Raw genomic sequence first — 17,545 nt, forward strand, 5'->3', positions numbered from 1 at the left:
ATCCCTGCCCTGTCTTCCTGGTCTCACTCCCTGCCAGCTAGGCTCCTTGGGGGGGAGGGTCTCAGAGTCAGTCCCAGCCTCCACCCCCCAGGGCTCTGCTGCCATCCTGGGCTGCTGAGCGTCGTCTGTCCCCTGAGTGCCAGGGTCATGCCCACCCCATCACAGAGGAGCCCCAACAGGACACTGCCAGGCTCTCCAGCTGGGCCTCCGGCTTGTATCTCCTGGGCCCCACTGTGTGCCTCCCAGAGGGGGGGCATTGCTGCCCCCCTGCTCCCCAACCAGCCAGTGGAGCTAGGAGGGTGCCAGGGGCCAGTGTCTCTCTGCAGCCTCTCTGGGGGGTTGTGACCAAATGCCCTAGGCACCTGCCCAGCTGCACCCCTGCCCCTAGGCACAACCCACTGTGGCCTCAGCACCCTCTAGGGCCAGGTGATCCTGCCAGGCCTGGAGTCACATTCCTTCCCCCACAGGCAGGGTCTGGCCTTGGAGCTTAGAACGGGCGCAATGTGCCCGCATGTCTGGTGCTCAATGGATGCAGGGACCGGCCATGCCATGGGCAGGGATCTGTGTACACAAGGCAGAGCCCAGAACCTACCAGCAAGCACCATTCAGACCAGGGCACCAGCCACTCACAACCCTGCTTGTGGGAGGGGAGTGGGGGCTAGTGGTTAGAGCAGGGGAGGCTGGGAGTCAGGACTCCTGGGTTCTAGCCCCAGCTCTGGGAGGGATGTGGAGCCTAGGGGGTAAAAGCAAGTGGGTGGTTGGAGGGAGAGGGGCTGGGAGCCAGGATTCCTGGGGACTGGCCCCAGCTCTGCCACTTATCCTTGGCCCAGTCTCAGGCCTGCTCCATGCTCCCTTAAGCAAGATTAAAGCTCCCACTTTACTGCCTGGGGCTGCTGTGCTTGTGGGGATGCTACAGGCCAGCTCCTCTGCTCCTTGCCTCGGGGGAATCGGGCATTGCCCCACAGAGCCAGCAAGAGCTGAACCGGGCTCAAGGCCCAGACAGGACCCCAGCGTCCTGGCCCAGCCAGGTGCAGTGCAGGCTCCTCGCTGGGGACCATGGGGCCTGGGCCAAATTTGTCTTGTGGCTCCCAGTGCGTGGGTTACTCCTTCACCTCCTGTACTGGGGCTGGGGGCTCCTGGGTTCTAGCCCTGGGTGGGTGCAGCCTTGACCATAGAATATCAGGGTTGGAAGGGACCTCGGGAGATCATCTAGTCCAACCGACTACTCAAAGCAGGACCAATCCCCAATTTTTACCCCAGATCCCTAAATGGCCCCCTCAAGGATTGAACTCACAACCCTGGGTTTAGCAGGCCAATGCTCAAACCACTGAGCTAGCCTGTAGAGTCCCAGGGAGCTGAGTGGGGGTGGGGTGGAGTGCCGGGGGGGGGTGCGCTATAGGGCACAGGGGCCAGAGCAGTGACAGACACACACAGCTAACCTGGGTATTGTGGAGTCAAACCTTGAACTTTATTGTTGTCAGGGTGCAGGGGGCTCGAGCGGAAACACATCAGTGTCACGGCGAGAATCCAGCACAGGACGGACAGAGAGACATTCGGGGTGGAGGCAAAGCCTGGGAGGGTGGTGGGGGGCGTGCAGGATCTCACCCGAGTGCCCCGCGGAGGACAGTGCTTGGCTGAGGTAATGCAGGGAGCATGTGCCCTGGACCCCACCCCAGCAGAGGCGCTCATCAGGCCTAGGGCCCCCCCCCTTGTCTATTGCTTTTGCTTTATCACAGTTTTGCTGGAGGGGTTGGGAACCGCAGGTGTGAGCTCGGGGGCCTCTGATGCTGAGCTCTAAGCCGGTGGGGGCAGGGGTACAGGCAGCGTGGGGGACTCAGGAGCCCTGGGCAGGAGCAGGTGTCTGGCCTGGAGCCTAACCCCAGCTCCCTGCCCCCAATTGTCCCGGGGTGCTGAGCTCTGAGGCATTCCTCCCCCGCACAAACCGTGGGCTGGAGCGGGGGGGCGTGCAGGCAGCAGTCAGCCCCATCAAGTGCCTGCCCCACAGCTAAGGAGATAGAGGGGCAGGACCCTGACCATGCAGCGCGTGGCCCAAGGGCAAGATCAGACCCCAGCCAACCCCTTGGTGGTGGAAGCTGGTTCGAGCCCCCATCCTGGGCCTGGAGCGGACGTCCCTGGCCCCACAGCTCAGATCAGCGTCCCCTGCGTCAGCTGAGACCAGCGTCCCACAGGGTCAAGGGGGCCATGGAAGCTGAATCTCTCCAGACAATCAGAGGCCTGCCGAGGTGTCATGGGCCCTGCACTGCTGGGGGCGGAGGGCAATTCTCCTCCGGCAGCCACGGCTTTGGGGGCAGTGACTGTCACCCAGCGGGGGGTGCTAGCCTGTCACACAAGCCCTTTGCTGGGGGACCACCAGGCACCAAAGGGGCAACCATGGGGACCAGGCCGGGGATAAGGATGAGGGGCTGTTTTGGTATTACCCCCCACACACCTGGCACTGCCAGCCCTGGGCATTTAAGGAGTGTCTGGGATTTAATGGCTGGGGGGCCTAGTGGGGGAGGGGAGGAGGGCTGGTTAATCTCCCGGAAATGACCTGGCCTCTCTGGCTAAGGCTCCCGCCCTGGTCAGGCTGCTGGCTCACAGCCCCCCTCTGAATGGCTTCCGGTGGCCCCGTGGGTGGGGGTGGGGACATGCTGGGGGGCGGCCGCCATGGTAACGGCATCACAACAGCCCTGTGCAAGTCTGCGTCTGGGGCAGCAGTTTTCCAGCAGCACTTGGAGCTCCCCTGGGCACCCCGCACCTCTCTCCTGGGCACTCTATCCCTTCCCCTGCCCCCCGATGGGCACCTCCCATCCCATCCCTACACCCTGCCCCCACGAGGGGCACCCCACACATCCCTTTCCCTGATGTGCCCCTGTCCCCCCGATGTGCCCCCATCTCCTCCTGTGGCCCGTCTGCACCCTATCCTTTCCCCTGGCACCTGATGGGCACCCCATCCCTTCCCCTGGCCCTCAAGGGGCACCCCCTATCCCCTGCACACTCTAACCCCAGCCTCTCCATCCCATGTATTTGAGCTAGGGTCTGGCCAGCAGATCCCCTAACATGGGCGGTGGGAGGGGAGGTGTCCTGGCTGGAACTTGGGGTACCACTTGCTCCCTGGCACAGGGACCCCCCACCCCCCTCCCTGTTGGGGTAGCAGGGGCCCCACGGCAGGGCAAAGGGTGATTCAGCTTGTGCCCATTGCCTGGGCTGAGCCCCTCAGGCCATGGGGCAGGGGGCATGGCCAAGGCCTAGCGTGGGCTGCAGCCCCAGGGAGGCGACAGCCGGGTACCCAAGCCACCCAGGCTGGGTTCCCCTGCTTCACTTGGATCAGACCCCCAGGGTCCAGCCGGGGCTCTGCCCCTGCAGCATCCGAGCAGGTGCCCCACAGCGTGCTGCTTGGGGGGACCCCCATCTAGTCCTACCCCACAGGGCGGCCAGCCCCAGCCCCCCACCCTGCCAGCTGGAAGACCCCCCTCATTCTCAGCACAGCTGATAAAATCATCCAAGCTCGGGGCTTCCCCTCAAAGGCTGCGCTCACGTCGCCCACTCCTGGCCCCAAGGCAGGGGGCTCAGGCCAGGCCCAGCCAGTGGCTCTGGGGGGGAGGGCGCTACCTCTAGACACAATGCTCCTGCTCCGAAGGGCAGAGGGGCGGGTGTGGGGGCACAGTGTGGGCCGCAGGCTGCTGGCCGGGGGCCGTGGTGGGCAGTGGGAGGAAGCACGGGGGGGGGGGGCGCTATGTACATGGGGTGGCCCAGGCCCCAACGTTATTGCAATGGTGTCCGTTCTCCTGGCGGGCCGGATGGGCCGCGAGCCCGGGGTGGACGGGCATCCCTGGGCTCCCAGCTTCGCGCCTCTCAGTGCAAGTTGACATGGCTTGTGTGTCTGGGGGGCTCCCTGCCCCTGCGTGGATCCTGCTTGGGGGCTGTAGGGAGCCCCCCAGCTCTGGGAGGGACGGGGGTGCCTCTCCACAGAGAGATACAAAAGAGATTGCTTGCGATCAGTTCCCTGAGGTACAGGGGGACCTTCCCCCCAATCTGGGGTCACCCCCCAACCTGACACTCCATGGAGTCTGACGGGGGGGGCTTCTCCCTTCCCCCGTCCTTCTCCCAAGATTCAGATCCCCCTCCACCCTTGGTACTAGGGAGAAAAGAGCAATGAAGGGGGCTGTGGGGGTCCCCTCGGCCACTTCCCCGGGGGGCCCAGCACTTGTGCAGAGTTGGCTGGGTCTGGGGGGATGGAGCTGGGGGGGCAGGCGGGGGATGGGCTTGTCCCTTTTCTTCTGGGGAAAAAGGATCCGAATTCCAGTTAAAAAGCCACAAACGAAAGGCCCCAAGCCCCGCCCAGCCCCTGCCCAGCCCCGGTAGCTTGGGCGAGCACCAGGCGGGTCCAGCGGAGGTGGGCATCGAGGGGCACGGCGGTGGGCATCAGTACGGTGAGAAGAGGATGGGCCCGTGAGCAGTTCTGATGGGCCCCGGGGCCGGACGCAGCAGCGGGTGCGTCAGGGGGGGCCCTTGCAGGAGTGGGGGCGTTGGACGCAGAGTCAGGGGGGCAGAGGCCGCGGCTGCCATCGCGGCCGCCATGGCTAAGGGGCTGGGCAGGAGTCCGGCCGCCAGCGACTTCGGCAGGTCCTTGGGGAAGGCCAGGGGGCCCTGCAAGAGAGAGAGAGGCGGGCTCAGGGGGCACCCACAGAGAGCGCCGGGTGTGGGGGGGCACAGAGAGTGCTGGGCTGAGGGGGCACCCACAGAGAGTGCCAGGCATGGGGAGGAGGGGCACCCACAAACACAACACCGGGCTGGGGAGTGCCCACAGACAGAGCAGTGGGGTGCCCACCCATGGGAGCCGGCCAGGACAGGCCAGGGCGTACAGGGGGCCATATTTGTCAGCCACCCTCCAGCTGCCTGCCCACTGCATCCATCCGTCTATGGCACCCATCCGTGTCCGTGGCTTGCAGAATACCCGTCCGTCCATCCGTCCATCCATCTGTCCATGGAATCTCTACCTCTAACTACCCGCCCTTGCTGCAGTGCTCCTGCCCCCTCGGCCCCTGCACTCCTAGGAAGCTCCAGCCCCCCTCGTGACCAGCCCCAATTATCTATGCGGTTGGGCCCAGCAAGGTGAAGGGAGCACCCCCCAGCCTCTCAGCTCACCCCCACTCCCACCCCCCAGCCTCTCAGCTCTCCCCCACCCCCACCTCTCAGCTCACCCCCACTGCCCTCTGCCTTTCAGCTCACCCCCACTCCCATCCCCCGCCTCTCCGCTCTCCCCCACCCCCACCTCTCAGCTCACTCCACCACTGTCCTCTGCCTCTCAGCTCACCCCCACCCCGCCTCTCCGCTCTCCCGCACCCCCACCTCTCAGCTCACCCCACCCCTGCCTCTCAGCTCACCTCACCCACTTTCCCCAACCCCCGCCTCTCAGCTCACCTCCCCCACTCCCCCCCGCCTCTCAGCTCACCCCCCCCCACTCCCCCCCGCCTCTCCGCTCACCCCCAGCTCGGCTGAGCTGCGCTGCTTCTTGTGCCGGCTCAGCAGGGGGTTGGGCTTCCCGGCTACCCCATCCCGGTGTCTCCGGCTGGAAATGTGCTGTGTGGGGGAGGAGAGAGTCAGAGCCCTGCCTTGAGCTGCTAGACCCTGCTCCCCTCCCAGAGCTGGGCATGGAACCCAGGAGTCCTGGCCTCAGTCCCCTGCTCCAACCACTAGACCCTGCTCCCCTCCCAGAGCTGGGCATGGAAACCAGGAGTCCTGGCCCCAGCCCCCTGCTCCAACCACTAGACCCTGCTCCCTCCCAGAGCTGGGCATGGAAACCAGGAGTCCTGGCCCCAGCCCCCTGCTCCAACCACTAGACCCTGCTCCCCTCCCAGAGCTGGGCATGGAACCCAGGAGTCCTGGCCTCAGTCCCCTGCTCCAACCACGAGACCCTGTTCCCCTCCCAGAGCTGGGCATGGAAACCAGGAGTCCTGGCCCCAGCCCCCTGCTCCAACCACTAGACCCTGCTACCCTCCCAGAGCTGGGCATGGAACCCAGGAGCCCTGGCCTCAGCCCCCTGCTCCAACCACTAGACCCTGCTCCCCTCCCAGAGTTGGACATGGAACCCAGGAGTCCTGGCCCCAGCCCCTGCTCCAACCACTAGACCCTCCTCCCCTCCCAGAGCTGGGCATGGAAACCAGGAGTCCTGGCCTCAGCCCCCTGCTCCAACCACTAGACCCTGCTCCCTGCCCAGACATGGGAGACCGGTCTGCCACCACCCCACATGCCCTGGGGGTAGGGGCTAAGGGGGAGGAGTGATGGTGGGATGGGGAGGCTGGGAGGATATGGGGGTCCCCAGCAGTGCCCCACCTGTTTGAGCTGGATCTCCGAGTTGACCTTGACGTTGCAGATCTCACAGTGGAAGGTGCGCTCCTGAGCATTGGGGTCCTGGCTGCCTGGCTCCCCGCTGGCCGTGGGGCCCAGCCGTGGGTATGCCTTGATAGGCCCCAGTCCGCTGCGTGCCTCCAGGATGGTTTTGTGCTTGGTACCTGGGGGGCGGGGAGGGGAGTAAGGGGGACAGTGGTGGGAGCAACCCGGCCCTATGACCAGTGCTCCCACCCCACTCCCCACAGCGCCCTCTGCTGGGAATGGCTGGGGCTGGAGGAGCAGGAAGCTCCTTGTACAGCCAGTGCTCCCGTCCTGCTCTCCACAGCGCCCCCTGCTGGAGAGGCTGGAGCCTTGATTAGTTTCACTTTGGATGGGCTGAGTTTGCTGGCTCTTTGCTGGACCAATCAGAGGGCAGAAGCCCCCTCCCCCCGCCCCGTCTTGGCCCCGTGCTCAGCTCAGACACAGCCAGTGGCCCAGGCCGGGGCAAGTCCCTGGGGCTAGGGCTGCTTGGCGTAGCACGGATGCTCCCCACAGAAAGTCCCTGCTCAGGAGCCTGGCTGCCGCCCCTCGCACGCCCAGTACAGACCGGGCTACAGGCAGGGGGCACGTGGGGAATTCCCTGGGCACTCTCTGAGGGGCGGGAAGCTGGTCACAAATGTCCCCTGCCCAGCTCACTTGCCCCAATCCACAGCTCACCCCACTCTGCTGTCCCAGCCCTGGCTCCCCACACACACAGTTGTGCCAAAGCCCCCCAATCCCGACCCGCAGCCCCCTGCTACTGTAGCCCTGGCCTCCCCCACACAGCTCAGTCAATGTCGCTCAATCTCAACCCACAGAGACCCTTACTAGTTGGTGTGCCCGCAGGATAGATGGGGGCGGGGTACGGCTGTGAGGGGGCGGCTGGATGAGCTGATGTGGGGGGCTAGCTGCACAACTGGGAGGTGGCTGGATGAGCAGGGTGTGGCTGGATGAGCTGGGGGGGCTAGATGAGCTGGGGGGTAGCTGTATGAGCAGGGTGTGGCTGGAAGAGCTGAGGGCGGTGTGGGCTAGAAGAGCCGGGGGGCTGGACGAGCGGTGTGCGGCTGGATGAGCTGGGGGGGGGGGGGGCTAGACGAGTTGGGGCATAGCTGGATGAGCAGGGTGTGGCTGGATGAGCTGGGGGGGGGGCTGGACGAGCTGGGGGGGCTAGACGAGCCAGGGCGTAGCTGGATGAGCAGGGTGTGGCTGGAAGAGCTGGGGGTGGTGGGGGCTAGACAAGCCAGGGGGGCTGTATGAGCGGGGTGTGGCTGGATGGGGCTAAGCAAGCGGGGGGGCTGGATGAGCTTGGGAGGGGTGGCCGGAGGAGCTGGGGGGGGTGGCTGGACGGGAAGCACGTTACAGCTGGGCAAGGCGGGGCCGGCTGGGCTCACTGTGGCCCTTGCTCTGTTTTTCCAGGGCTGGGAGCTGGCGCGGGGCAGGAAATGCGGGTCCCCTGGGCTTCGGGAGCTCAGGCCAGGGCCCAGGCCCGTCTCTCTGCCAGGCTCTGGAGGCCCAGCCCCAGCTGCTTCTGCAAATTAGAGGCTCCAGCAGCTGGGCATGCTGGGAAATTCCAAACTGGTAAAGAAGGGCTGGGGTTGCAGGACTCAGGGAGAATGCTGGGGGGGTTGGAATTGAGGGGCATTGGCAGAGCTGGGGATTGGGGGGAGCCCAGGGCTGGGCTAGCAGGGGTTGCGGGTCAGGATTGGGGGCACTGGCAGAGCTGAGGGGAGCCCAGGGTAGGGCTAGCAGGGGTTGCAGGTTTGGATTGGGGGCACTGGCAAAGCTGGGGGATGGAGCCCAGGGCTGGGCTAGCAGGGGCTGCGGGTCGGGATTGGGGGCACTGGCAGAGCTGAGGGGAGCCCAGGGCTGGGTTTGCAGGGGGCTATGGGTTGGGATTGGGGGGGGCATTGGCAGAGCTGGGGGGGGTGGAGCCCAGGGCTGGGCTAGCAGGGGCTGCGGGTTGGGATTGGGGGCACTGGCAGAGCTGAGGGGAGCCCAGGGCTGGGCTTGCAGGGGGCTATGGGTTGGGATGGGGGGGGGCACTGGCAAAGCTGGGGGATGGAGCCCAGGGCTGGGCTAGCAGGGGCTGCGGGTCGGGATTGGGGGCACTGGCAGAGCTGAGGGGAGCCCAGGGTAGGGCTAGCAGGGGTTGCAGGTTTGGATTGGGGGCACTGGCAAAGCTGGGGGATGGAGCCCAGGGCTGGGCTAGCAGGGGCTGCGGGTCGGAATTGGGGGCACTGGCAGAGCTGAGGGGAGCCCAGGGCTGGGCTTGCAGGGGGCTATGGGTTGGGATGGGGGGGGCATTGGCAGAGCTGGGGGGGGTGGAGCCCAGGGCTGGGCTAGCAGGGGGCTGCGGGTTGCAATTCGGGCACCAGCAGAGCTGTGTAGGGAGCCACATAATTACATAGAGTTCTGCCCTAGGGCATGTGCCCCGGGGCTGCTCCTGGTCTGGGAAATGCCCAGGTTTCCCTGCTGGCCCGGTGCTGCCCTGCACCACCCTGCTCACATCCCTGCTTGTGGAACCTTGGAGCTGTTTCAGAAAGGACCTGAACTTTGCTGCGCAGCACCGTGCGGGGCGCAGCACCGTGCGGGGCCCAGCCCTGGGGCAAGGCCACGGTTATTTTAGTCTCTAGAAACACGGCAGCATTGTTGGGCCTGGCAGCACCCGGCAGAGCAGCCCCCGCAGGACGAGGCGCCACATGGCCCCTGCTGGCACAGCCCAGGGTGGAGCCCCCGCCCCCCAGCCCTGTACCTTTGTTGTGAGCCTCCAGCTGCGACAGGGAGTTCACGGCCACCTTGCAGAGGGCACAGTACAGCAGCTTCTTGGCCTTCTCCTCGTCTGACTTGGAGGCCGCCCCTGGCCCCACGCTGCCGTTGCTGCTGGGCACAGAGGTGTCGGCGGGCGCTGATGCCACACCCCCCTTGGCCAGCGGGCCCCTGGGCTCCTGGCTCGCTTCGGCAAAGGAGGCCTGGTAGGGCGGCATGGCCGGGACCGGTGACGCCAGGTAGGGGGGCTTGAAGGGCGAGGTGGGCGCTGAGGGTACTGTCACCCCCAGCCCGTTCTGCGGCTCGGCTGCAGGAGAGGAGAGAAAGTTCAGAGCTCGTGTGGGGTGGGGAGCCAGGCAGGACTGTAGGCACAGCTGGATCCTCGGGGTCTGTGCCCCACGGTAGAAGGGGTCAGCCCGCTGGGATGCCTGGATGCGAGATGGGGACCAGGGCAGGCTCAGCAGCTGTGCGGCAGGGAGAGGACTGGCTGCAACCTCTGCCCCCTGCATCCTGCCAATCCCTGAACACCCCACAGGCCCCCTGCCCCCCAGGTGCAGTGGAGCCACCAGCTGGCCAGCCAGGGGGAGCCCAGCCAGCTAGCAGAGGGAGGCTGCCCCCCACGGTGCCTGTGGAGGACACAATCCTGGGTCCGGAGCAGCGCATGCCCCGCTGTTGCAGTGTGGGTGAGCCAGTGGCACCGTTAGCACTTGCTGCTCATCCCCCGGGGCAGCGCGGGGAGGAGCAGAGGCTGGCAGGAGACGGGCTGGCAAAGGGGCGGCCTGTAGAGGGGCACTGGGGCTGGGATTCAGGGGCCTCGGCACAGCTGCGTGTGGTGGAGCCCCAGGCTGGGGGCTGCGGGTTGGGCCTGAGGGGCATCACCTCCTCTACCCAAACCAGCCCGGCTGGGCCACCAGGTCATGCCAACTGAGCCAGGGGCATGGGCTGAACTCTGCGTGAGCACCATGGGGGAGCAGCTCCCATGGGGCCCGACAGGAGCCCAGGGCCCTCCCCCAGAGACTGCCCATGAGGGGCCAGCTGGGGTTGGGTGCAGGACAGGTTTTGGGGCACCAGGCTGGACCATACATGTCCGAGCCTGGGCTCCCGGTGCCCTCGCTGTGCCCCCGGTGCCCTCGCTGTGCCAGGCACCTTGGCTTGGAGGGAAAAAAGGGAGAAGAGACACGTACGTGCAGAGGGGCTCCAGGGCAGCCCAGCTGCTAGTCCTGTCCCCCCAGCCATGTCCTCCCCCTCCCCATTCCACAGCCCTCAGGGGCCAGCGGGGCCGTGCCTGGGCCCTGGCAAAGCAGCTGTGAGGTCTGGTGGCCAGGAATGAGCTCAGGGCAGCCATGTGGAAGAGCTGCCAGCGGTGGGGGTGGGAGGAACTTGCTCCACCACTGGGGCACAGGGCCCTGGACCCATTGCATCCATGGGGGTCTCTGCCCCCCAACTGGAACCCCTGCATGGGGGCATGCCAAGAGGAGGGGGATGAACCCTCTGCCCTCACTGGCATTCGGGGGCACCCTAGGAAGTGGGTCAGGAGCATCGTCTCTGCTCTGCAGAGGAGGAAACTGAGGCAAGGAGAAGGGAAGTCAGGCAGGAGCAGAGCTAGGAACAAAACCCAGAAGTCCTGGCTCTCTTGGCTCCCCCCTGCCGCTAACCACTAGACCCCATTCCCCTCCCAGAGCCAGGGATAGAACCCCACCCCCGCCCCCATTCTAAGCACTTTCCCACTTCCCTCCAAGGGCCAGCCTGGCTCAGGGTTCCTGTACCCGGCCCCGAGGAGCTGGGACCCCAGGACCAAGCCCATGGGCCTGGCCTGGCCGGTCCCCTCCTCCCAGCAGGCTGTGTCAGTGAATCCCAGCATGCATTGCTCCATGGCGATGCCCATGCCCCCGGGCGCATTGGAGAAATGCCCAGGTTTCCCAGCTGGCACTGGGGCACACAGACATCCCACTGTTGTGCTGCCCGTGGCAACAGGCCCAGCGATTGTCCGGGCGCAGAGATCAGCCCCAAAGCAAAGCCGAAGGTGACGTCCCCAGCCTAGGGGCCTGGAGGGCACAGACCCCTTGGTGCCGGGAGGAGGGGACCCCTGGGAACCCTTTACCGTGAGAGGGGACAGACATTGGGCCCAGCCACCTCTGCTCACACACGTTCCCCATGCTGGGTGCCAGGGCTGTGGGGAACAGGGCCTCCTTGGGGGTTCAGCCCCTCCTAGCCCCCTGCGACTCAGAAAGGCTGGGAGCTGCCCAGCCCGCTCCAGGCAGCGCTGCCGTGGGAGGGGGACGGGGCGGTGCTCAGCATGGCTGGGGTGGGGGTGGGGGGGTCAAGAGCCATGGCGACGGCGGATCAGGTCTGGGACTGAGCGAGACAGACAGACGCTGAGCAGGAGCCGGTGCCAAGGGCAGGGCCCAGCAGCAGCGCAGACGTCCGCCTTCCTCGCTCCCCCACCAGGGGCTGCTGGCATCCGCCAGGGTCCAGGGGCCGACCTGCTGCCTCCAGTACAGCAGGGTCCAGCAGAGGCTGCCAGCGCTCTAGGGCTTTACCTCCCAGAGCTTCCCCCGCACTGAAATGCAGCCACCTCTGGGGTGGGGCATGGCAGCTGGCTAACAGTGCACAACAGGCTGCCAGGAAGTGAGGACGGATGCTGGCATCCACAGGGAAGTGCGGGGGGCTCGGACGAGACGGGCTGAAGAGACACTGGAATCTGGCCAAGACACGGGGGACTCTGAAGAGGGCCAGGGAATCTATTATGGCCCCGAGCAGTCAGGACACTACAGCTCATCCCAAGGATGGCGCCTTCCGCAGCCCAGCGCCCCTTAGCGCCATGCTGGGATCAGCCCTGCCTGAGGCAGAGCGCCCCTGCTGAGCCCCTCCTCCCCGCTCCCTGCAGCCCAGCACCCCCGAGCGCTATGCTGGGGTCAGCCCTGCCTGCGAGTGGAGAGCGCCCCCTACTGAGCCCCCCACTGCTCCTTGCAGCCCCTGTAGTGTTTTGCAGTGGGCTCCCGTGCCAGCCCTGCCCCTGCTCAGCCTGGCCGCCTGCCTGCCCCACACCGCAGAGGGAGGGATCTATCACTTAGCACGGCTGGGTAATGCCATCGATCGGCTCCGCGAACGAACCTGCCCAGGCCATGGCAGAGCCCACAGCGCCTTCAGACGGGCTCTCCCGGCTCTCCTGGGCCCAGGTTGCCACAAATACAGCCCCCCCAACAGCTAGCCTCCCCCCCCCAGCGTTGGCCCAGTCTCCTTCCCCCCCAGCCCAGCCCCCCCCCCACTACCTAGTCTCCCCCCCGCACTGGCCCAGCCCCCCGCCCCACACACACCTAGCCTCCTCCCACGCTGGCCCAGTCTCCTTTCCCCTCAGCCCAGCCCCCCGTATGACCCTCCCCATACCTAGCCTCCTCCCACGCTGGCCCAGCCCATGTCACCCTCCTTCCCCACCTCACCCAGCCACCCCATACACTCCCTGCCCAGAGCTGCCCCCCCGCCCCCCCCAGCACAAGGCCCAGAGTGCGATTTCTGCTCTATAATTCATGGGGCCCCATTAAACTTCCCCTCCGCCCCAGTTCCACTCATGAGGAAAGTTTCCAGACCCAGGGCACGCAGGGCAGCACGGCTCCGGTAACCAACTCACATGGGGTGGGCGCTTGGAGCCGGCTGGAAGCACCCATGGGCCCACTGGGGTCCCACAACTGGGGCACTAGCAGCAGGGGGTGATCCCTCCTCCCCCCAGCCTCCCTGTGCAAGGAGCTAGGGCAGAATGGAGCAGGGGCTGGGCCCTGTCTGGGCTCCCACACCAGTTTATGGGGGGTGGGCAGAGGTTTGGGGGGAGATCTGCTAACACTGGGGTGCTGCCAGGAGGGAGGAGAGTGACTCCACAGGGGGTGCCCTCCCCTCCATCCAGGATGGCCCCAAACCAGGGCAGACATGAGAGCACTTGCCCCACAGCCCTGCCCTTCCTGCCCCGCAGCTTTGCCAGTGCCCCCAAGTCCCCTGCCATCCCAGCCCTTGGCTTCCTGCCCCCAGCTCTGCCAGTGCCCCCCAGCCCCCTGCCATCCCAGTCCTGGCCTGGCCTTCCTGCCCCCAGCTCTGCCACTGCCCCCCAGCCCTCTGCCATCCCAGTCCTGGCCTGGCCTTTCTGCCCTCCAGCTCTGCCAGTACCCCCCAGCCCCCTGCCATTGCAGCCCTGGGCTTTCCGCTCCCAGCTCTGCCAGTGCCCGCCAAACCTGATGCCCCCGGGCCCCTCTGTTGCAGCCTAGTTTGCTGTTGGCTCTAAGGATGGGATGCTGAGGGGAGAACAGGATCTGGATCCGGTCTGTCCCCTCCCTGCCGCCCCCATGAACACGGCGCCAGCTGCAGGTGCAAGCCGTGACCTCAGCCTTGGCAGTGGTGTGGGGATGGGCAGGGGTGTGGGGGGGAGGGCACGAGTTCATTATCCGGTAGCACCGCAGAGCCAGGCTCTGCAGAGCCACCCGGCTTCCGCAGAGCCACCCGGCTTCCGGGCACCACACAGCTCCATTACCCGCCTGTTGCAACTGCAATCAATTTTTAATTTGATGCTATTTAATTAGCCGCCTGGCTCGGCTGACGAGCCAGCTTGGGTTTCCACTGCAGAGGGAGCTGCCCCAGAGCTGGACTTGGAGGATGGGCGGGGCTGCCCTATGTGGGGTTGGGGATGGGATGGAATTGCTCCCTGCTCCCAGGGCACCGTTGCTGGGCACCACTGAGCCGCCGACGTCCCATCCCAGAACCAGCCGCATTCCCACCCGTCAGTGCAGGCTGGCGGCTGCCGCGCAGGGCACTGCTGGGACTGCCCCCAGCCCTGTGCCAAGAACAGGTCCTCCCTGAGGCACTACTGCTGTCTGGGGCAGGATCCCCCAGCCCCCCAACCCCAGGGATGCCCCATTACCCCCTCAGGCCCCAGCACAAGACCAAGGGGGTGGGGAAGGTGCTAAGGGGAGGGTGAGCACAGTGTGTGATCAGAGCTCCCATCTCCCCGCCGGCTGGTGGGGACATGGTTGCCGAGGCCCCAGGGGGGAAGTGGGAAAGGCCCGTGGGGGGCGGGGGGCAGGGATCACCTGGCTTGTCCGAGTCGCTCTCACTGACGCTGGACATGGGGCTGCCCACGGGTCCCTGCTTGTCGCCCTCGCGGGGCCCCGACTCCTTCTGCCGCGTCTTGGCCGCCTCCATGCCCTTGACGCGCCGGGCATGTCGGTTCCCCTTGTAGTGTGCCTCGGCCTGGCTCTGCGGGAAGAGGGGGGTCAGGGCGCCCTGGGAAACCCCGGCAGAACGGCCCCCACCCTGCCCCCATCCTCCCTTGCCCTGCCCTCCAAGCTCCCCGGGCAGTCCCCCACATCAACCCCCAACCTGACACTTCCTCCACAGTGCGGGCCCCACATAAACCCCTGACCCTCCCCCCAGAGTATGCCCCCCCCCACATCAACCCCCGACCCTCCCCCACAGTGTGGCCCCCCCAACACCAACCCCCGACCTGACACTTCCCCCACAGTTCGGCCCCCCCCACATCAACCCCTGACCTTCCCCCCATAGCTCCCTGACCTACCCTTCCCCTCAGCAGCCCCCCAATGCTGCCTACAACACACACACACCCAGTTCCTTGGCCCCCTCACCCCCACAACGGCTGACAAGTTCTCCCCCTCCATCAACCCCCCTCCATGGAGATCAGGGGCTGGTACCACTATCACACCCCATCTCACTTCATGCACATCCCCCCAGGGACCAGAGCGTGTGTGTGTGGGGGGGGGGGAGGCGAGGAGTCCGGGGAGCCCTCCCTGCAGCCAGCACAGACCCTTGGGCCCCTTGGGGCAGAATGGGCCCCAAACGCCCCCAGCTGGCCACACCCCATCCTCAGCTCCAGCCAGCTCAGTGCCTAGGGCCTGGCTCAGCACCGTGGGGGAGCAGCCCCTGGCCTGCAGGCAACACAGCACGGGGCTGCGGAGGCGCGGGGGCATGGCCCTGGGTCAGGAACACACAGCTCTGCCCCACCCAGCCCTGAGTGTGTGTGACCCAGACGCGCCAGCCCGCCTGCCACCTCCGCCAGCTGGGCAGTGTGGAGAGGGGGGGCAGGGACCCACTGTCAGAGCTCAGACCCCCAAGGACACACAGACGGGGCGGTGCTTCCAGAGCCACAGGCCAGAGGGGAGCATTGGGAGTAGCCCCCCCCAAGGCTCCCGGAAAAGGGCCAGAGAATCCACACAACTCATAGCTCCCCACTACCCCAGTCCTGGGCTCCCCCGCCAGTTCCATGGTGCCCCTCAATCCTGACCTGCAGCCCCCTGCTTTCCCATCCCTGGGCTCCCCCTGCCAGCTCTATGGTGCCCCTCAATCCCGACCTGCAGCCCCCCACTACCCCAGCTCAGGGTCCCTCCCCAGTAACTGGAAGCAAGGCTGGCTGGGGGGCAGGGGTACACAATTCCCTCGCCCAGTCATTGCTGGCAAGACCCTGCCATGAAGGATCCCAGCTGGGAGCTCTGACAGCCTGGGGCAGGGGAGGGTCCAGCACATTGCAGCCAGAGCGGCTCCTGCCCCCATGCAGCTCCCCACTGGGGCCTGGAGCACTCAGCAACTGGGCCAGAGGGCAGAGCCTCGGGATCTAGTGGATAGAAAGGGGGGCTGGGAGCCAGGACTCCTGGGTTCCATGCTCTGCTCTGGGAAGGTGAGGGGCCCACTGGTTAGAGCAGGGCAGTGGGAGCCAGGAGAGGGAATGACTGGGGTGCTGCTAACGCCCTGGGGTGGATGTGCTGCCTTCACAGCACCCCCACATGGTAGAGGCTCTTGCTGCAGCTACGCCCAGTTTGGATTCTCTTCTGCTTCTAACGAGTCTCGTTGTTCTGGGGCTTGCTCCCGGGGCGCCCTGGGAGATCCCCTGAACCCCACCCTGCCCAGCTGGAGAGACATGGCCCTCCCCAGCCACACTGGCTACCAGAGCCGGCAGAGGCCACCCAGGGGCAGAGATGGGACTGTCCTGGGCATGGGACAGAGAGCTGGGAGTGTGGGGTGCTGAGGAGGAGCGCTGGGCTGTACGCAGCCCGAAGGGGGCACTGGGGGGGGAGCGCTGGGCTGTACACTGCTCGGAGGGGGCGCTGGAGGGGAGCGCTGGGCTGAATGCTGCCCGGAGGGGGCTCTGCGGGGCAGCACTGGGCTGTTCCCTGCCCGGAGGGGGCGCTGGGGGGGAGCGCTGGGCTCTACCCTGCCCGGAGGGGTTGCTGAGGGGGGAGCGCTGGGCTGTTCCCTGCCCGGAGGGGGCGCTGCGGGGAGAGCCCTGGGCTGTTCCCTGCCCGGAGGGGGCGCTGCGGGGAGAGCCCTGGGCTGTTCCCTGCCCGGAGGGGGCGCTGCGGGGAGAGCCCTGGGCTGTTCCCTGCCCGGAGGGGGGGCTGCGGGGGGAGCGCTGGGCTCTACCCTGCCCGGAGGGGGCGCTGCGGGGGGAGCGCTGGGCTGTACCCTGCCCGGAGGGGGCGCTGGGGGGGGGAGTGCTGGGCTGTACCCTGCCCGGAGGGGGCGCTGGGGGGGCAGAGCTGGGCTGTTCCCTGCCCGGAGGGGGGGTTGCGGGGGGAACGCTGGGCTCTACCCTGCCCGGAGGGGGCGCTGCGGGGGGGACGCTGGGCTGTACCCTGCCCGGAGGGGGCGCTGGGGGGGAGCGCTGGGCTCTACCCTGCCCGGAGGGGGGGCTGCGGGGGGAGCGCTGGGCTCTACCCTGCCCGGAGGGGGGGCTGCGGGGGGGAGCGCTGGGCTCTACCCTGCCCGGAGGGGGGGCTGCGGGGGGGAGCGCTGGGCTCTACCCTGCCCGGAGGGGGGGCTGCGGGGGGGAGCGCTGGGCTCTACCCTGCCCGGAGGGGGGGCTGCGGGGGGGAGCGCTGGGCTCTACCCTGCCCGGAGGGGGGGCTGGGGGGGAGCGCTGGGCTCTACCCTGCCCGGAGGGGGCGCTGGGGGGGAGCGCTGGGCTGTTCCCTGCCCGGAGGGGGCGCTGGGGGGGAGCGCTGGGCTCTACCCTGCCCGGAGGGGGGGCTGGGGGGGAGCGCTGGGCTCTACCCTGCCTGGAGTGGGTGCTGCGGGGGGGAGCGCTGGGCTCTACCCTGCCTGGAGTGGGTGCTGCGGGGGGGAGCGCTGGGCTCTACCCTGCCCGGAGGGGGGGCTGCGGGGGGGAGCGCTGGGCTCTACCCTGCCCGGAGCGGGGGCTGCGGGGGGAGCGCTGGGCTCTACCCTGCCCGGAGGGGGGGCTGCGGGGGGGAGCGCTGGGCTCTACCGTGCCCGGAGTGGGTGCTGCGGGGGGGAGCGCTGGGCTCTACCCTGCCCAGAGGGGGGGCTGGGGGGGAGCGCTGGGCTGTTCCCTGCCCGGAGGGGGGGCTGCGGGGGAACACCCGGCTGTAGCCGCCCTGGCAGAGGCTGCTTCCGG

At 67.2% G+C, this 17,545-nt stretch overlaps 1 protein-coding gene across 3 annotated transcripts in view; it reads right to left on the reverse strand.

The window, feature by feature from the left end:
- Positions 1 to 1,444: 1,444 nt before the first annotated feature.
- ZNF385A (zinc finger protein 385A) overlaps positions 1,445 to 17,545 on the reverse strand; it is a 74,242-nt gene continuing 58,141 nt past the window's right edge. For all 3 annotated transcript variants that reach the window (XM_084610345.1, XM_084610344.1, XM_084610346.1), the window contains 5 exons: positions 14,211 to 14,376; positions 9,125 to 9,445; positions 6,337 to 6,515; positions 5,488 to 5,583; positions 1,445 to 4,650 (listed from right to left, as the gene is read on the reverse strand). In XM_084610345.1, the coding sequence (XP_084466471.1) occupies positions 4,426 to 4,650; positions 5,488 to 5,583; positions 6,337 to 6,515; positions 9,125 to 9,445; positions 14,211 to 14,376 (987 nt within the window). In that variant the 3' untranslated portion in view covers positions 1,445 to 4,425. The remainder of the gene's footprint in view (positions 4,651 to 5,487; positions 5,584 to 6,336; positions 6,516 to 9,124; positions 9,446 to 14,210; positions 14,377 to 17,545) is intronic.

Source organism: Lepidochelys olivacea, assembly GCF_965140295.1.
Source record: "Lepidochelys olivacea isolate rLepOli2 genome assembly, chromosome: 20".
Taxonomy (NCBI): Eukaryota; Metazoa; Chordata; order Testudines; family Cheloniidae; genus Lepidochelys; species Lepidochelys olivacea.